At 38.8% G+C, this 17714-nt stretch overlaps 1 protein-coding gene across 3 annotated transcripts in view; it reads left to right on the forward strand.

Moving 5' to 3' along the window:
• The window catches only part of Pdlim5 (PDZ and LIM domain 5), a 158867-nt gene extending 141464 nt beyond the window's left edge, over positions 1–17403 (forward strand). For all 3 annotated transcript variants that reach the window (XM_028760397.1, XM_028760398.1, XM_028760399.1), the window contains exons 10-13: positions 8706–8886; positions 10665–10785; positions 13040–13155; positions 14244–17403. In XM_028760397.1, the coding sequence (XP_028616230.1) occupies positions 8706–8886; positions 10665–10785; positions 13040–13155; positions 14244–14333 (508 nt within the window). In that variant the 3' untranslated portion in view covers positions 14334–17403. The remainder of the gene's footprint in view (positions 1–8705; positions 8887–10664; positions 10786–13039; positions 13156–14243) is intronic.
• Positions 17404–17714: the final 311 nt, after the last annotated feature.

Consider the following 17714-nt stretch of genomic DNA (forward strand, 5'->3'; position numbering starts at 1 on the left):
GGAAATTTCACAAGGCCCTACTCTAGACAAAGAATTATATGACTGATTACTGCTGAAGGAGGGAGAATTAGTCTTTAGGGATTAGCCCCTAATTAATTAACCAATACCAAGTGTTAAGCCCTGAAATCATATACATATAAGCAGCAGTCAATGGAGTGTGCGTGTGCGTGCGTGCGTGCATGCGTGGGTGTGTGTATGTGTGTGTGTGTGTAGGAAGAGGAAACAGGATGTAGGAGGAGTTAGAGTTAGGTAAGAGATGTGGTAAATGATGTGTTTTAATTAATTTTCTTATAAAAAGAATTATCCAGTAGCCATGCTGTTAGTTGTAGTGATCACTAAGAGAAGGGCCAGAGTGATAGAGGCCTCTGAAGTGTAGAGCAGTCTGGACTGAGCAGAAGGCAGTGAGTAAACGCTCAGTCAACTGGGCCGTGACTCAGGTCAGTCAACGCTTTTGATTTGTTAGCTATTTTTCTATAAATACTTCCATAGGGCTATATTTTACATAAATAATTACTATAAAATCTAATGTAGGACTGCTTTATTGTAGCTAGTAAAATACTACTTTAATTATATACTACTTATATTTGTTAAATCTTTTGATTTACTATTAATAAATAAACTTAAATAAATATTAATAAATAAACTCTGACTGGTAACATGGTTTCTATAAGTTATCTTATCATGGTTACCCATACTGGTGCTAACTGATACTGTATTCTGAACTATAATGTTCATTATGGAAACAAAATCATTGCTTTGTGTGATGTTATAAGCTGCTGCTTAGTAAGTTAGTGTCAAAGCATGTGTACTGCTAATTCATGTTGATTATCAACTTTGGTACTCTCCTATAATCACAACCTTTAGTTGATTTTCCATGAAAATAAGAAGCTCAAAGCCGAAGCAACGTGCACCATTTCTCCTTGCCTGATTTCCAGATTTAACGGTAGACTGAGATGCTTCGATGTACAGACTTCCTGCTTTATGAAATAAATACGTATTCAGCTAAGGAGATGAATGGCTGTCACTAAGTGTCCCCTCATCTGTTGAATTTTATGTTGTTTTGTATTCTGCAGCTCTTATTATCGTTGAAGCATTAAGGCTTCATTTACTAAGGAAGTTAGCAGGAATGAGGATTAGCTCATGTCAAGATCATGTGACAATAATTAGCCTAGCACGTTTGCCTGGTGCTCAAGTTCCAGCAGCTTGCGTGCCCTGCAGTCGGCTCAGAGCCCTGGTCAAAGCATAAATCCAGTTCTTGCCCTCGGTGACAGTATTACTTACCAAAGCAAGAAGGTGTTAGATCAAGTGACATTATCTGGGACACCTGTTTTTAAACAGTTGTGGGCAGTCTACTTTCAACAGGATATTATACTCTGGCAGACGGAGAAATGTAAAGTTGAATTTATGTTGTTAGTTTTCCATCAGTTATATTTTAGAAGAGTTGGTTATTTTCAGGAAGTGTAAAAGATGTGATGTTAACTGAAGTGATTGTCCTTACAGGGCATACTTGCCCAGACTTTATTAATGATTTCATTTTGTTTTACTGTTTAAATTTTTCATGTTTATTTGAATCTTGAGAAGTTTATGGATATCATCCCTAACTTACATTCAAAGGAATTACTTTGACTAGTTACAAATGCATAAAGTATTATATTTAGAAACTTTTCCTGAAGTTTTCAGTTTGTGATAAAATATTTTGAATCCAACGGGGGTGAACCTAACATTTCGCCATATTTAATGTTTGTGAATACATTGACTGCGTGAATACAAGTGTAGTAGGAACACATACAGAAGGTAACTAATGTAATTCAGACCAGGCTCAGCTTCTTTGTGGAGTAACAGGCGTATAAAGGACCCCGCTTCTTGTAACATTTTGTATAACATTAAAATCAATTGCTATTTGTACTACACAGGGTTAACTGAACTGTTTATGTTCATCATAACATTCTTTTGAAAAAAGGAAGAATTTGTGATGTTTGGATTTCTTCCTCAGTATAGAATGTCTGGACTGTAGTCATGTTTCTATCATTCCATCTTTACATGCAACACACCGACGAATTCAGGCAATTCGTTGTTTATTCCACTGAGAAAAGAAATTTTTGTATTACTGAGATGTGCTGCTTGGTAGTTTTCAAAAGAAGAGCTGTCCTGGGTTAGCCCAAGGAGAAGCATGCAGAGTGTTTGCCTACTGCACTACCTTTGTCAGTCTCTGAACTCCTTTCAACTCCTTTATTTATAGGTCTTTTTTATTGTCCCTTCTGGTTCAGATTTTATTTGAAAATAAAAGGTTTCCTGGCTTAATGCATCAGCTGCTGAATGTAAGAAAACAACTAAAAACATTGGTCAAGATTTATAGGCAAGATATAAACCAAGCTTTTCCTGTTCATGATAGAGGAAAAAAAATGAGAACAAAAAGAGACTAACATCTATATTTGCAATACAATATCACCATTGAGATCCTATTTTGATGACAATGTTCAGTGGATTCTTAAATATTCCAGTTGTTTTGTAAAGTATCTTACCCTGTGATTACACTTGCTATTGATACTATGTATTGATATATAGATACATCAATACTATGTATCAGTACATAGGTGAAGAAACTGAAGAACAGACAACTCACATTTGTCAGAATTGTGTCGATTGTAAATAATAGTACCAGAGTTTACTCCAGATCTATCTAACTCCATTTGTTTCGTATCTGGAACAACCACTGTGTAGGAGAATGCATAGAATTATGAAAATGACTAAAGGAAGCATAGAACTGTAAAATAAAAATCAAAGGCTGGGCAGTGGTCTCGCACGCCTTTAATCCCAGCACTTGGGAGGCAGAGGCAGGCGGATTTCTGAGTTCGAGGCCAGCCTGGTCTACAGAGTGAGTTCCAGGACAGCCAGGACTACACAGAGAAACCCTGTCTCAAAAAACAAAACAAACAAACAAATAAACAAAAACAACAAACAAAAAATCAAAGAAAGCTAAGCAAGATAATAGAATAGCCAGGTGTTTACTAAATCTGATTGCTATTGCCTGAGAGCATTATTGAGATTACAGCATCTTCAGAGTAACTCCATGAAGTGTTTTCCTAGAAAGTGTTTAGCTGAGGAAACACAAAGCTGATGAAGTTGGAGTGCCAGGACTAAAATCCATATCTGCTTGTTTATGAACTACATCTATTAATTAACTCATTAAGTGTTTACTTAACCACTGTTTTCTTTTTCTGAAAACATAATAGTAAATAGCCCTTACAGTCAGATCTCTTTAAGAAAAGACCAAAAGTGAACATGGCCAAAGTTAACAGTTAAGATTCCTGAATCAGTTGACTCGGTGCCATGCTCAGTTTCTTTTGTACAGCATTCTGAACTTTCTAAGTTATTACACATGTATGTTCTAAATAGATAAACGTGCAATTATTTATTTTTATTGAGTCAGGAGAAAAATAGCTTAAGCAAATGTGGTTTAATCTAATAGGTATGGCAGTATGTTTTGTTCATACATTGAAATGTACAGATAAATAAGACAGCAGTAGATAACATAGGTTGAACAGTGGAACATTTTTAGCCACTCTAAAATGACTTTGTGGAAGCTACATGCATTTCTAAATTCTAAAGTAATAACCCTTTTCACAGTTGCTCAGACCTTGTATGATTGGTCGCAACTTGTTACTAACTGTTCAGTCTGTGCAGTCACCATTCCTGCTGCAATCCTAACCCAGCTGTCACTGTCTCCTGGGTATAGAGTTAGTTTCTAAGTGATATTTCAGGGTGCCCTTGCTCTGTAGCTGGCTTTCACCAACACTGTAACTCTGTGTTTCCCTTTCAGAACTACGCTATTCATTAAGAAGATGAAATCAGCAAAATCAATCTGCTTATTCAGTAATAATATGTGTAGTGATAATTGCTGTAGTTATTATATACGTAGTGTTACAGGGAGTGTACAAGCTGATTCAAACAAACAGTACTCAGTTAGTTCTACAGGACATGTAAATACCCTGGATTCAGAGCTACTGAGCTTTGCTGCACAGTGTCTGTACCTTCTTATATTCACCTCTCCGGCTGTGCATTGTGTAGAAGTGAAAATCGATACAGCGAATTCTCTGAAGGTCCTGCTTAGCTGGCTCTGCTTCGTCACACTTCAGTCTCTCTCTGCTGTGAGAAGTGGACACTAATGAACATTGTTACTCGAGATAGAGTACATTCTATAATTGTAAGATGTTTAATCCACCAAGATGGGATAACAGTTACATCTGGGCTTTGAAAGATTCTAGCACTGTAGTATGTTATCTGTATGATCTTGGTAGAGTGGGCAGATTCTAATGTCTTCTTCCTCTCTGTGATGGAGTTCATTTCTGTCCCTGAGGCTGCTGTGGGGATTAAGTAAGGGGAAAGCAGTAAGCGCTTGTATATAAGCTACTTCTCTCTGCTAGGCTGTGCCCTTTTGAAGACAGCGGTTTCTGTCCCCTTTCTGTCTATACGTTTTTCTTTTTCTCTGAACTCAGCTTATTTCCTTCTTTCAGGGTTGGGGGTGGCGTTGGGCAGGAGCTAGGCAGAGATAAAAGTTGTATGAAGTAGTCTTCCATCTCAACCAGTCAGAGGCCTTAACTCTTCCTTCCTTCCCTTTGCCAGTCAACATGTACTTCATAAGGGCTGAGGGTGGGTACTGTACGGGGGGATGAATATTTAATTCCACCGTGCGGTTATCCAGGTCACAGGTGGAAACCCAGCGCCATGTGGAGCAAGACATCTTCAGTGTTAATCTGCTGTTGTGAGTTCGTTAATAACTAACTTTACTGACACACAGAAGAACGTGTGCTTCCTTCTACATAGGAGGCTTCTGTTTAATCTAGACATAACCTCAGGGCCACTGGGGGAAGAGTTCTTTCACTGCAGCAGGGAAGATCCAGTTAGGTGGGCATTTTCCCTCTCTCTCTGCTGGTTTAGAGCAGGGGAGCTCTGACAAGAGCAAGACTCATTTTCTCCTCATATTTTAAAGCTACAGAGTCATTTTCTTTACTGTCCAGAATTTCCTTTACTGTTCATGTTTGAAAAATAAGAGAAACAATGAAACATTTTAAAGTTGTTCTCTTAATATACTAGACTGTATTTTTAACTACAAATGAAAATCCTTGTGTCAAAAAGGGTTTGTTTTTTTTTAAAATGGCAATGTTGTGCTGAAGAGATGGTTCAGTGGCTAAAGCACATGTCACAAAGCACAAAGGCCTGAGTTCAGATTCCCAGACCAAGTAAACGCTCAGGATGCCCAGGGTAAGCTAGCTAGCTGAACCAGCGGGGGAAGTGGCATGCTGAGAACTCAGCGAGAGGGCCTGCCTCAATATATAAAGTGGAGAGTGAGTAGAGAGGACACAGTATCAGCTTTATGCTTCTGCACATATGTATGCATAAGTGTGCAGTTACCACATATAGCTGCATCAAAACACATGAGAATGCACATGCACAAGCACACACACAGAGAGAGAGAGAGAGACAGACAGACAGACAGACAGACAGACAGACAGACAGACAGAAAACTGGCAATGCTAGCCTTCGGAATTACAGAGGACACAGCAGAAATCATGGGTAAGGCCATTCAGAGTGAAGCGAGGATTGAGGCATGGCCCACAGCTGCCTGTAAGCAGGCTCCCCATTCGGATTTTGGGTTGGTTTGGCTTGGCAATCTACTGTTCATTGTGATAAAAATAAAATGATTACTCAAGGAAGTCTAAAGTGTCCTTGCTGCAGAAATCTGGTGGGATTTGTATTTAAGGATCCCATGTGAACCTGACCCTGTGTGCTCTAAGAGGACCCTCACCATCATGAACTTCCAGAAGAGTGCATGTCATGAGGCTGCTTCCTAAAGCAACTGTTGACCCTGGCTGATATATCACACCAAACGTTACTCATAGAAGGAGTGACTCTGAGGGCTATGTCTGGTCCAGTGCTGTGATTCATAGACCCCAATTCTCTAGTGCTCTGATTTGACCCTAAGACATGATTAAGAAACTCTAGGAAACAGAGTGTTCCTTAGTCAGTTATTAGATGTCTGTCACCCTCCCCTCCCAGAGGAACCTCAGCTATTTGGGATTAGGAGATATGCTCCAGGGGCTTTCCATCTTAATCCAAGCCTGTACCAGCATTCACGTTTCAGGAGCTTGCAGTCTGCAGCTCAACTGTCTTTTTTTTGAAAACTAAATAACCAATAAGGATGCTGGCCTCTGATGTTTCCTAATGAAAAACTCAGCCTAGCATTACAAAAGCTCTTGAATGTGTTTTAATGGCCACACAGAATGTGATGTAAACCCTATAATGTATTGTACATTATAGTCACAGATAAGTGTATTCTGTAAGGTTTTTTTTTTTTACTTATACATTCAAATACCTAGGTAGTGGGAAAGCTTAGAACACATAGAATATTTTGTTCAGCTTCTTGAGGTATCTTTGGTAAAGTACTTGCCAAATATATACTGAGAAAAGGTAATGAAATAACTTGTGAAGTGAGACTGTTTATAAAGCAGTTATAAATGGAGGGACAGCTTACAACAGGTGACACATCGCCACATTTCTCTTTCTTTTAGAAAGAGTTAACTAATGCCTTTCTTGTTAGTCATTGCAAAATTAATCATGAAGTAATACCCTGCTTGCCTTTAAGCTGCAATAGTAATACACTACTTACCTCTACTATAGCAAAGTCACATGAACAAAAACACCATCAAAGTCTTAATAAACAGGTTAAGAAAAAATAAAACTAAAACATGCTTCACAGAAAAAAAAGTTTCATTTACATGAAGTTTTTCTGCTGCCTGACTTTTGCAGAATTGAGAGCTGAATCTGAGAGTAAACGCTAGTGTTTTTGTTAAGAAGCACTTAGTATGTGGATTTGGGTATGGTGGCACCAGACTGTTGTTTGTGGGGAGCAATCACCAAAAGAAACAAATAAGGAGAGTTTTTTTCTTTATGTGTGTGTATGTGTGTGCACATGTGCCTGTCTGTGTGTTCTATAGAGTGTACATGAGAATGTGAGTGCATGTACCCATGTGTGCATTTGCAGAGGCCAGAGAAATATGTTAGATGTTCTATACCAATCTCTGCCTTATTGCCCCGAGACAAGATCTCTCACTGAACCAGAAGCTCACCTCTCTGATCTACCATGGCACCCTCAGGTTCCCTATTTTCAGCTCCAGATGTAGAGTCACGGGCACATGCAGCCATGCCCTGTGAGGTAACTATTAAATAACATTCGTGTTGTCACAGGTTAGAAGCTGCTCTGCACAATGCTATGGTCATTCTGTGATGCTGGTGTACAGTAGTAAAGTTGAAAGCAGAGTTTCAGTTGACGAGAACACTGGGAAATAGAAGCATCAGCCCCTAGCTTTGGCTCAGTCAGTAATTTTTTGATGTTTGCCATATCTTTTGAATACTCTCTGGCCTTGCCACTCCACCCGTTGAACTGAGTTATAATAATTGCCCTGGTCTATATCACAAGAATGTTGTATGAACAAATTAGATAAGTGTAAAAGTGCCTTGGAGGTAAAGCCATTCGAGGAATAAAAATTACTGTGATGTAGGTACCAAAAAGTGTGTGACAGAGGCTAGTCTGCTTCGTCTCCACAGGCTTCCGACTAGATAAGGCTTCATAATGGGTTCCTCTTAAGTAAACCACACGTGCCTTATCATGTCCTGACTGTAGTACTAAGAGAAAAAGATCTCTATACAAGCATTTGTTACCTTGATAAAAACTACACTTTAAATTCAGTCATACCTGGGCATGGTGTCATTTATAGCTATAATTCCAAGCATTTGGTAGGCTGAGGCAAGAGGATTATGAATTTGAAGCTGCCTAGGGCTACAAATTAATTTTCAGGCCAGCTTAGGATACAAAATAAGTTCTTGTTGCCCACTCCCCAAAATCTGTCCTATTTAGAAATGGGAAGGAGAGATTGGTAGACATTAGGTATAAATTTTCAATTATGCAAGCTGAAAATAATTTCTGTAGAACACCATGCCTGTGTGTGGTAGCACTGTGGTGCATAGTTAAATACAGTTTGAGGGTGGCTCTCATGTTAAATGTTCTTAATGCAATGAATTTTAAGTTAGTCATATTGGAATTAAATAAAACCCGCCTAACTAGCTTCAAACAACTGATAACGTTCGGCTCAGTTTCTGTGATCAATTTAGAAGGTGAATTTGAAACATTTAATAAAGTTGTGAAATATGTATATTACATCATATGTAGGGAAGAAAGACCGACTCTTCTCTAACATTGTCAAATTGAGAATTTTTTCCCATTTTCCTTTTTTCTTGTTGTGATTGCCTCTTCTCTAACCCAGTCAGCACTCTCCTCTCACTCATAGTGACAGACAGAGTGACTCACTGCAACTCAGTCCAACAGGACCTAGTCCCAGCAACAGGGAAAACCGCCAAGGTCTAGGACAACTCGTCCCCTTTCTCTTCACACAAATACAGTACAGTCTCTGCAGGTTAACAGTACCACCGCGCTCAGTCCTGTCCAGTCAATAGTAACACCAGGCTCAGTCCTGTGCAGTCGGCAGTGCCACCACACTCAACCCTGTGCAGTCAACAGTACTACCACGCTCAGTCCTAAGAAGGAAGTGGAGCAGACAGCTAACTAGACCTGTGTGAAAAGGGGTTCCCTCCAGCAACACCAGAAGCTTTCCTCTTTGAGTCAAATTGGTCTCTTTCCTTTTTGGCAGGGGACCTTTTCTCGTGGCTCTGGGGAAGTCCTGGCATCCAGAAGAATTTAACTGTGCTCACTGCAAAAACACGATGGCCTACATAGGCTTTGTAGAGGAGAAGGGAGCACTGTATTGTGAGCTATGTTATGAGAAGTTCTTTGCTCCTGAATGTGGCCGGTGCCAGAGGAAGATCCTTGGAGTGAGTATTGGAAACTACTTTTTTTTTTATTTTTAGTGTATCTTAAAGCCATGCAGATCTTGTAATAAAACTTTTTCATTATTTTTACTTTTTTTCTTCTTCCTTTATCAGCCCTCTCTGCTTTCATTGTTAGTGTTTATTATAAAACAAAACTAAACAGACCTCTAAAGAAATATATCAGACTCGTGGGGTTAGTTGTCTTTGGTTTTGTCTTACTGAGTGCTGGCTTGTCTGGTGAAAGTCTACCTCTATGGGAAAAATAATTGACTGTGGGTATGCTACCTTGGCAGGAGCGTGTTTGCTCAGGAATGAAGAGGTCGTCCAGGACCACACACGAGCTCTCAGGACCGACACCTTTGCTGATCTAAATTAAATTCCATAGCTTTTATAAGAGTGGCTTTCCCTCCTTGTCAGAGTTCAAGCACAGGCCACTGATCTCATGAAATATACAAAACATGTAAAATGTGAACCTTATAATATTTTTATTTGAATGAATATAATGTTTAAATTGTGACTTCAGTTACAGGCGTGAACATGTGATAGGAAAAGCATTTCATGCCATACTTTCCTTGGCAAAAGAACTTAACAAATAATGATGAATAAGTGTATTCTGTCGTTTAACACCCAGTTATCAATGACATAAGGTGCCTACTGTAGGTGATCAGTATAGGAATTTGATTTTAGAAGAAACCAGTGTTCTTGGCTTTAACATATGAAAGTTGAAATGGGTTTGCTGAGTTATACCTACTCCTCTTAATATGAAATACAATAATGAAACTCTAGAAAAATGTGTTTTACTGTGGACATGCTTAAGTAGATCTGAAACTTTAAAAATAGTTTCACTTGTAAGTATGCCACCTGAACTATTTCTGTGCTATCATTTTGCACACTGTTGGTAATAAAGCAGTATAATAGCTAGCCTGTTTCTTCATAAATGCTGACAGATAATCAGTAAACTATATGTTAATATACCATGTTAGTGAATAAAAACATTCTGTGTATCAGAGCACAATTAATAAAAGTCAATAATAGTTAAAAGCCATAAGACTCTAGGAGGAGAAAGAAAAAAATTCCCATGGTATTAAGTATTCTTTGGAAATTTATCTTCTTTAATTGCTTTACCTCTTCTCAACTCAAAGGAACAATTCTTGGAAAAGTAACATCCCCAAGCCTCTTAAAGATTCAAATGCCTTCCAAATCTTGCATCTTAGAGTATTTAACCAGAAGGCCGTTATGGACTAGGACCCTTGCTTTTGTGGTGCACACGTTACTCAGTGCAGTAAATGAATGGCATAGTCACGGCTGATTCCCAAAGCTAAACACTCAGTGAGCTGATTGGATTATACTGATTACGTTATTGCTTCCATAATGCATTGGAGTTGAGGTTTGTTATAGTTTTTAAATACTTCCTTCTCCTCTATGACATTTTCAAGATAATGCCATGCACATTTTTTGAGTTACCGTATCCTGACACCCTTTGAAAGAAAGCAGAATGTGTTGTAGCAAGCCCTTATGGGTGCTTCCCTATTCACAGTGTGTACGAAGGGTAGTAATAGTGATTATTCTTTCAGTTTATGGGTTTGTATTTATGAAAAGCACATGTATTACAGTAGCTTCTGGTGACGTCTGAATCTGCCACTGGGCATCTCTTCTTTCTTTGATGAAAAGTTCATGACAACTATGAATCTGTATGTCTACTTTAAGCGAGTTACACCAATTAGAGTGTATGTTGGTATGTGTATTGTGCTCTTCCGTTAAATCCATCCACCTTCCAACAGGAAGTCATCAATGCTTTGAAGCAGACCTGGCATGTGTCCTGCTTTGTGTGTGTGGCCTGTGGAAATCCCATTCGTAATAATGTTTTCCACTTGGAAGATGGCGAGCCCTACTGTGAGACAGGTGAGACTGTAAGCTCTAAGTGCCTCGGTTAAGAATGAGGCTGAGACACTTACGCTGCTGTAAAATTGAAGGAAAAGTTGGGGCCAACAGGCTTTCATAATTGTTTTAGAGGTATTTCATATTACTCTAAATATATAGCAAAAAATAAATGACAGCTTTTTGTGAGTTTGTCAAGACAAACATTTCCAACTTCATTATAAACATTAAGAAGATTAGCATTTCTTAGTAGGAAAGATATGCTTGACTCTCCAATCTTTTATAGATATAAGTTCTACTCAAAATGTAACTTGAAGCCGCTAGTTGTGGTGATAAATGCCAAGTGCTCATAAACACAAGAAATGCTCAGCATTCGGATGTTACTGCTTTCTAAAGCCGCAACCTTGAAAATAAACGTGAGCTCTTTTGCTGCCTTTACTGAGTAGAGGAGTAACCCTGGCTTAGACTGCTCCCTGGTACAGTTGTCCTTGGTTGTTTTGGCTGTGAGCACCAGTCTGTTCTGTTTGTTTTCTCATCACATCACCCAGCACTCCCTTTTCCTCTGCACATCTGCAATGAGCCTTCCTGCCTTTTACTCTGTATTCAGATATTGCTTCCATAGTGCGTATTTCAAAATACAAAGCATGCATTCCTTTATTCTGCCTCTATTAACTACCGTTAACTGCATTCCCACTGTTGAGTTTTTATCTTACTGTAGATTGAAATTGTAAATGTGGTCCTAGAAGGGCCTTTAGCACAGTGGTGAAGCCCAGGAAGTCGTCAGCTTCTGTCTGAAGCTGCTTCAGCATCACTTGCCTGTTTGCTTACTCCGCTCTGATTCTCACCTTCCCCTCAACCATGGAGCTAGAGAGGGTTTGGCTGTATTCCAGACTGTCCACCAGGAAGCCCAGAACCTCCAATAAAATTCCCCATGGGTTGTTAGCAATAAAGTTGCCTGTAAACTGCTTACCCTTCTCAGAATATCCTGTGTTTTGCAGCTACTTAGTTTTTCTGAAGAGAGACTTGGTTTTTGTTTAGTTGATTGGCTAGATCGTGAAAGAAATCATGACATAAAACTATTGCATTACCTGCAGAGGGGGAATTATGATCTGGGTTATATTCTTTTTCTTAACCATCAACCAGTCTTACCTGTGTTCCCATCTCAGTAGATAGCTGGCCAGTCCACTGTCCAAAGGCCTAGGATTTCTCTTTCTGTTTTTCCAAAACCCAATCTAACAAGTAATCTCTGGCATGCCACCTCTAGAGAGTATTGGACAAGCATCTCCATCCATCTCCAGTGTCACCACCATGTCCAGCTTGCTCTTGCTCTGTGCTTGGAATTCTCAATAGCAGCTGTGGAGAAATCAGGGCAGTGTCAACAATACCAGTCAGATTGTCTCCTGTCAGTGACGCTGTCCTCCCTGCTAGAGTCTGCTCTATGAGCTTTCATCTGCTGCTCCTTTACATCCCGACCTGAGATTTAACCCACACTTTATCCCTTTGTTATTTCTGAACATGGCTAAGATTTTCTGAGTCCAGCGCCTTCATACTTGCAGTCTCTTCTAACTGATCCCAGTGTAATTCCTCCTCATTCCTGAGCTTTCATCCTGACTGTTAGCTATCCCTGACCTTCCTATATAATGTAGTGTGTGCTCAGTCTAGTCAGTCTCTGTCACAGCACTTCTTTGTTTTTACCTCGTCATGCTTCTCACCATCTTAATAGAAGTCCCCTGAGATGGGCATCCACACCTGTCCTTTCTGCCACTGTACCTCTGTGGGGCCCGGAGCACTGCCCAGTAGAGTCTGGATGTGAATGCAACACTTGGTGCTAAAGCATGCTAGCACAACACGACACTTTATAGAATTCCTGCCTTCCAACTTCAGCTCTATTGACAGTACTAAAGGCCAAACTTGGATCGTAGATCAGCACAACAGTGATGGAATTTCATAAAAGAGAATAAGAATGTGAAAAAGTGTGGGAAAGAAAAACCATACATCTCAAGCATTCTTATTTAGTAATAAAGAAAGGACAAGGACCCTCTGCAGAGATTGATCTGTCTCCCATCCAACCCATTGAGGAAATCCTGACCAAGCTGCCCCACTCCTGGGGATAATGCATTCCTCCCCCCACCCACCCCCAGGGGATACTGCGTCCCTCACACCCACCTCAGTCTTAACCTTTGGAGCTCTGAGAACTTCCATCTTACTACTGTTCCTGTGACCTGCAGTTCCGAAGCCTCACCGTGTTTAACTACATCTCTCTCCTTACTTGGTGCAGACTACTATGCCCTTTTTGGAACAATATGTCGCGGATGTGAATTCCCCATAGAGGCTGGTGACATGTTCCTGGAAGCCCTGGGCTACACCTGGCATGATACTTGCTTTGTGTGCTCCGTAAGTAAATGATACTGTCTTGGTCAAAGTTTAGTACCTGATACGCCAGGGTCGGAGGGATACTGGGGTCAGTGCTCAGAGGCGAAGGGGAGGGAAGAACTCCATTAAGGGGTACCTGGAGGGAGGGCAACATTTGGGATGTAAATAAATAAATTAATTTTTTTTAAAAATGGCTCAGTGATTAATAGGAATAACAGCACTTTTGTTTTTCCATTCCTCAAAGCTAAGGGACAGTGGTTTTTTTGATGTTCTTAATAGTTGGGTTTGAAATTATTTGGCATATAATAGAATTTTACCTTTTAATGCATTTTTGTCTCTAAGGAAAAGATTTTTTTTCTTTTTTTAATATGAGTTAATTTCTTAAATTCTTTTATTAAACAGTTTAAGGGTTTTTTTTTGACATATTAGATATTTCTTAAATAGAAAAGAAATTATAAAGAACTAGAGAGCCAGCAGATGACTAAGCCTTCTTCCTGACAGAGAGATAGCTCATGGATTTTCTTTTCTTTTTGAAACTATGAACATGGAAAAAAATCCATGTCAAGCAGCTGACAACCAGAGCTCTCTGGGTACCCAAGACACCTGACTCATGTATATACCATAGTCAGATACATATACATAATAAACAATAAAACAAATAATAATAACAATTATCTGTGACCAGTGTGTTGTAGGAGAGACTGACATTGGGTTTGGTCATGCTTGACAAAGGAATTAAGTTGTATTTCTTTTTGAATGCTTTAATTCTCTATGAGAGGAAACAGATTTTTTAAAAAATTGATTAGAATTTGTATACTTAATGTGACTTTTGGTGTATTAAAATTTTCATTGGGACTAAGTGTTTTCCTCTTAGTAAAGAAAAGCAATCATCAGTTATTTAAATAAATCAGAGTATGTTCTAGAAAAGAAATCACTCTTTGTTTTTTAAAAACTATATGACCTAAAATGTCATTATAATCATGACAGCGTGTCTCCCACAACTGTCTAAAGAACTTGTAATGTTGCTCATTTGGGGTCAGTCATTTTCCATTGGGAAATTTGATTTAAGTAATGCTATTCTTTTAAATAACGCTTCTTTCTTTTTTCAGGTGTGTTGTGAAAGTTTAGAAGGGCAGACATTTTTCTCCAAGAAGGACAAGCCACTTTGCAAAAAACATGCTCATTCTGTGAATTTTTGAAAATCAGCAGTTCCAGGAAAGAGAAGAAATTTGAAGAAAAAGGATAATTAAAATTTACCATTTAATTTTCAGTTTTAATATTTATATGGAGTTCTAAAATAATAATAGCCCTGAAGGGATAGACTCCAGCATTAAAAATCAAATCTGAAAAAACATTTGGCTTCAGAAAGTCACAGGCAGTTTGACATTTATTATGACTTGCCAGTATTTTCTGCCCATGAAATAGTCTTTATAAAAATCAATTTCCTGGCTATTAAGTTCATCTTAGAATAAATTAGCAAAGGATTGCATTTTAGAATTAAAATCTCTAGCCTCTATGCTGAAATGATACTGGGGGTGGGTAATAGCTATGAGAATCCACAGAAGGCAATAAAAGTGCCTTAAACCTTATTAATAAGAATAATTGTTTAATAAACCCATTTTATCTTTAAAATAGTAAGTAGAAGTTTAAGTAAATTTTACAAGTAGGCGGTATCTTTTTTTCTGTTTAGTGAGTGTACTTGCTTTGGTCTTATCATTGGTCTTACCTTTCAGTAAGATGGAAATCCTTGATCAAAGTGTGTGATGCCAGTAGGAGATTTTGTGATCTCTTATGTTCTCCCAGAGGCTGCCATGTTGCTTAAAGGTCACAGATGCTGGCTGTTCTTCAGATGGAACAGTTTGTTTGCATTGTGTATGGCAGTCTGGTCTAGACTGCCTTGCTTTTCTTCTCTTATGCTGAGAGGAAGATATTTCAGTAGCATTAGACTCCTTTAGTTTTCTCTCTTTTTTTAGAAAAGAGTAGGTAGAATATAAAGGAATTAGGGAAATGAAGCAATTGTAAGTAGGAAGTTAAAAGAACTACTTCCCTCTTTCAGTTAATGAACTGACTGATTTTTACAAGTATGCCTCTGACTTAAGATTCCAAAACTCCTTGCCCAGTAATTTTTTTGGATTGAGAATTATGATCTAACTGTATATTGTTACTGTGGGGTTTTTTTGTGTATTTGGAGTTGTTCTGGGATTTTGTTTCTTGGTTTTATTTTTGTTTGTTCGTTTGTTTTTTGTTTTTTTGTTTGGGATTCTTTTCTGTCAGAAAGTAAATCCCCCCTCAGTTGTGTGATCTCTGAGATAGACAACTTTCGTTCTCTGACATTTGGTAGTAAGGGGGAACCATGATATAGTTCTCACATGGTCCTGTCATCTGTTCTTCATGAGTGGGCAGGGTGTTGTGCAGACACCGCTTGTAGTCAGGAAAGTGACTGGGAGACAGCCATGCAGTGTAGCTCACTACCCAGGGAGAAAACAAATGATGGCATTTCGTGTATTGTTTCTACAATGAGTAACAGCCCCTGATCCTGCTGAGTTATAGCTTAAATCTGTGGGACAAGGTGCTTTCCAAATCCAGATAGAGTTCCCAGGTTCCTCCCACCCTTTGCGTGCGTGCATGAGTGTGTGCGTGTGTGTTAGAGGACATCTCTTAGACTACAGTATTTGTTTAACCTCCGTAAGAACTTTCAAGGCATCTGTCCTGAAAGCTGCTAATCTATGGTCTAGTGAATTTATATTATATGCAGATAGTAATGAACTGGGCGATAAATGAACAGCAAGGGTTATACCACATTACAAACCGGAAGCTTCTTCAGTAGCAGCCCTGATTACTACTTCACCTGTGCTTGTAGGGAGACAGAAACTGTTGTCAGAAGTCAGTGCTGGAACTCTGTACATTAGGTCTCTTTACTGCTGCAAACATCAGACTTGACGACTTGTGTGCATTAGTTCAGATCTGAATGTCAGGCTTTGTCTTTATACATCAAAATAAGTTGATGATTTTGTTTTGGGTGATAGTTTTGTCTTTTAGATGATGTGCAAAGATATTTGAAAATTCATTGGTATTTGCATATTAAAAGACTTTTTCATCGACTTGGATTTCTTATCCAATTATCTTTCTCTAAGGATATCATTTTTGTTAAGCCTTTACTTCTGTGTTATTTGTGGAGGATAATGCTGCATTTTATAATGCTGTATTTCTCTATATTTAATCTGTAAAAGGCTAGTGTGGCTTGATAATTTGGCATTGTGTCTTTTTTCTTTGCCTGTTTTATGGCAAGTTTTATGTCCATTCCTAAAACAGTGACTTCTGGGAGATGAGTTCTAACCATAGCCAGAAGATCCATCTGTCGTGGGGATTGATGCATTGCCTTTACCAGCATGAATCTCTAGATCCCTGGTACAGGACTTTACCCTTCTGGTGAGCTCCCTGGGTATTTATTGTAAGTCTTCTGTGTCAGTAGCAGTTTTTTCACTACTAAGTTTTCACCATGGAACACTGAGCTTTCCTCTGGCTAGATGTATATTTTGAAGGCTGTACTCAGTAAACCCCAGATGGAAACTGAAGTGCTTGACTTTACATCTCTCATTTGACTTCTCATTGTTCAGACTTTGATGGGCTCAGGTTGATACTGTGTCTCTAAGTGGTCAGTCTCACTGCTACCTGTTGAAGTTCTTATGCTTATGTTCCTTGTGACTCCATGTTTTCCAAGGGGAACGTTACCTTCCCCATGGAAAACTGGAGCCTAATTATGTGGCCATGGTATTTAAACAAAAGTAACCATTTGTTTACAAAGTATTTGTAAACAAAATCCTTTGAATATTGATATAAAACTGTGTTTAAAATTATCTGCAGCAAAGTGTCCTTTCCAAGGAACTGTAGGTTAGAAGCACTTCCATAGAAAAGTAATTACTGCAGTGTGAATTCAGTGTAACATTAGTGGGTTTTGGCATTTGCAGTTCAGTCATCTCCATTAGAGCAGAGGAAAACACATGAGCTAGCCTTACACAAATGTACCCTTATTTCAGTCTGTCCCTCACCTCCAAATGTCTAAGGTATTAGCCTTAGATACTAATGTATAATATGCTGAACCTGTCAAGGGCTGTCTTTCCTTTCTTCACGTTTTAAAATTTGTGTATAACTGCTCTTTTGCTTTTGGATATATTTTTAATTAAAAAAAATCACATGAGAAATGTAATCTGTATAGTGATACTTTAATGAGCACATACTCAATAAACAACTGCAGTGATGTCGACAGCATGCCTGGCTTTTTTTTTTTTCTCTCTCTTTCTCTCTGGGTGCTCTGGGCTTTAAGTGATCCTGGGGAAAAGTCACGATTCATTATTACAGGACTGGAGATGGTGTAACAGCCCTGACAGGTCTCACCATGCTATTGGCCAATCCCAGGGCCCTAAACATTTGAAAATACTGCTTTTACTGTATTATCTACCTTCTATCTTTGCATGCACAGTGTATATAAGATGTGTTTGCAAGTTAGTAGATAAGCTGTCTTTAAATATGTCTATTGCTAAAATTAGTTATTGGAATGACATAGTATCGTGCCTTTTTGT

The sequence above is a fragment of the Grammomys surdaster genome, unplaced genomic scaffold, assembly GCF_004785775.1.
Source record: "Grammomys surdaster isolate TR1022 unplaced genomic scaffold, NIH_TR_1.0 126531, whole genome shotgun sequence".
NCBI classification, from domain to species: domain Eukaryota; kingdom Metazoa; phylum Chordata; class Mammalia; order Rodentia; family Muridae; genus Grammomys; species Grammomys surdaster.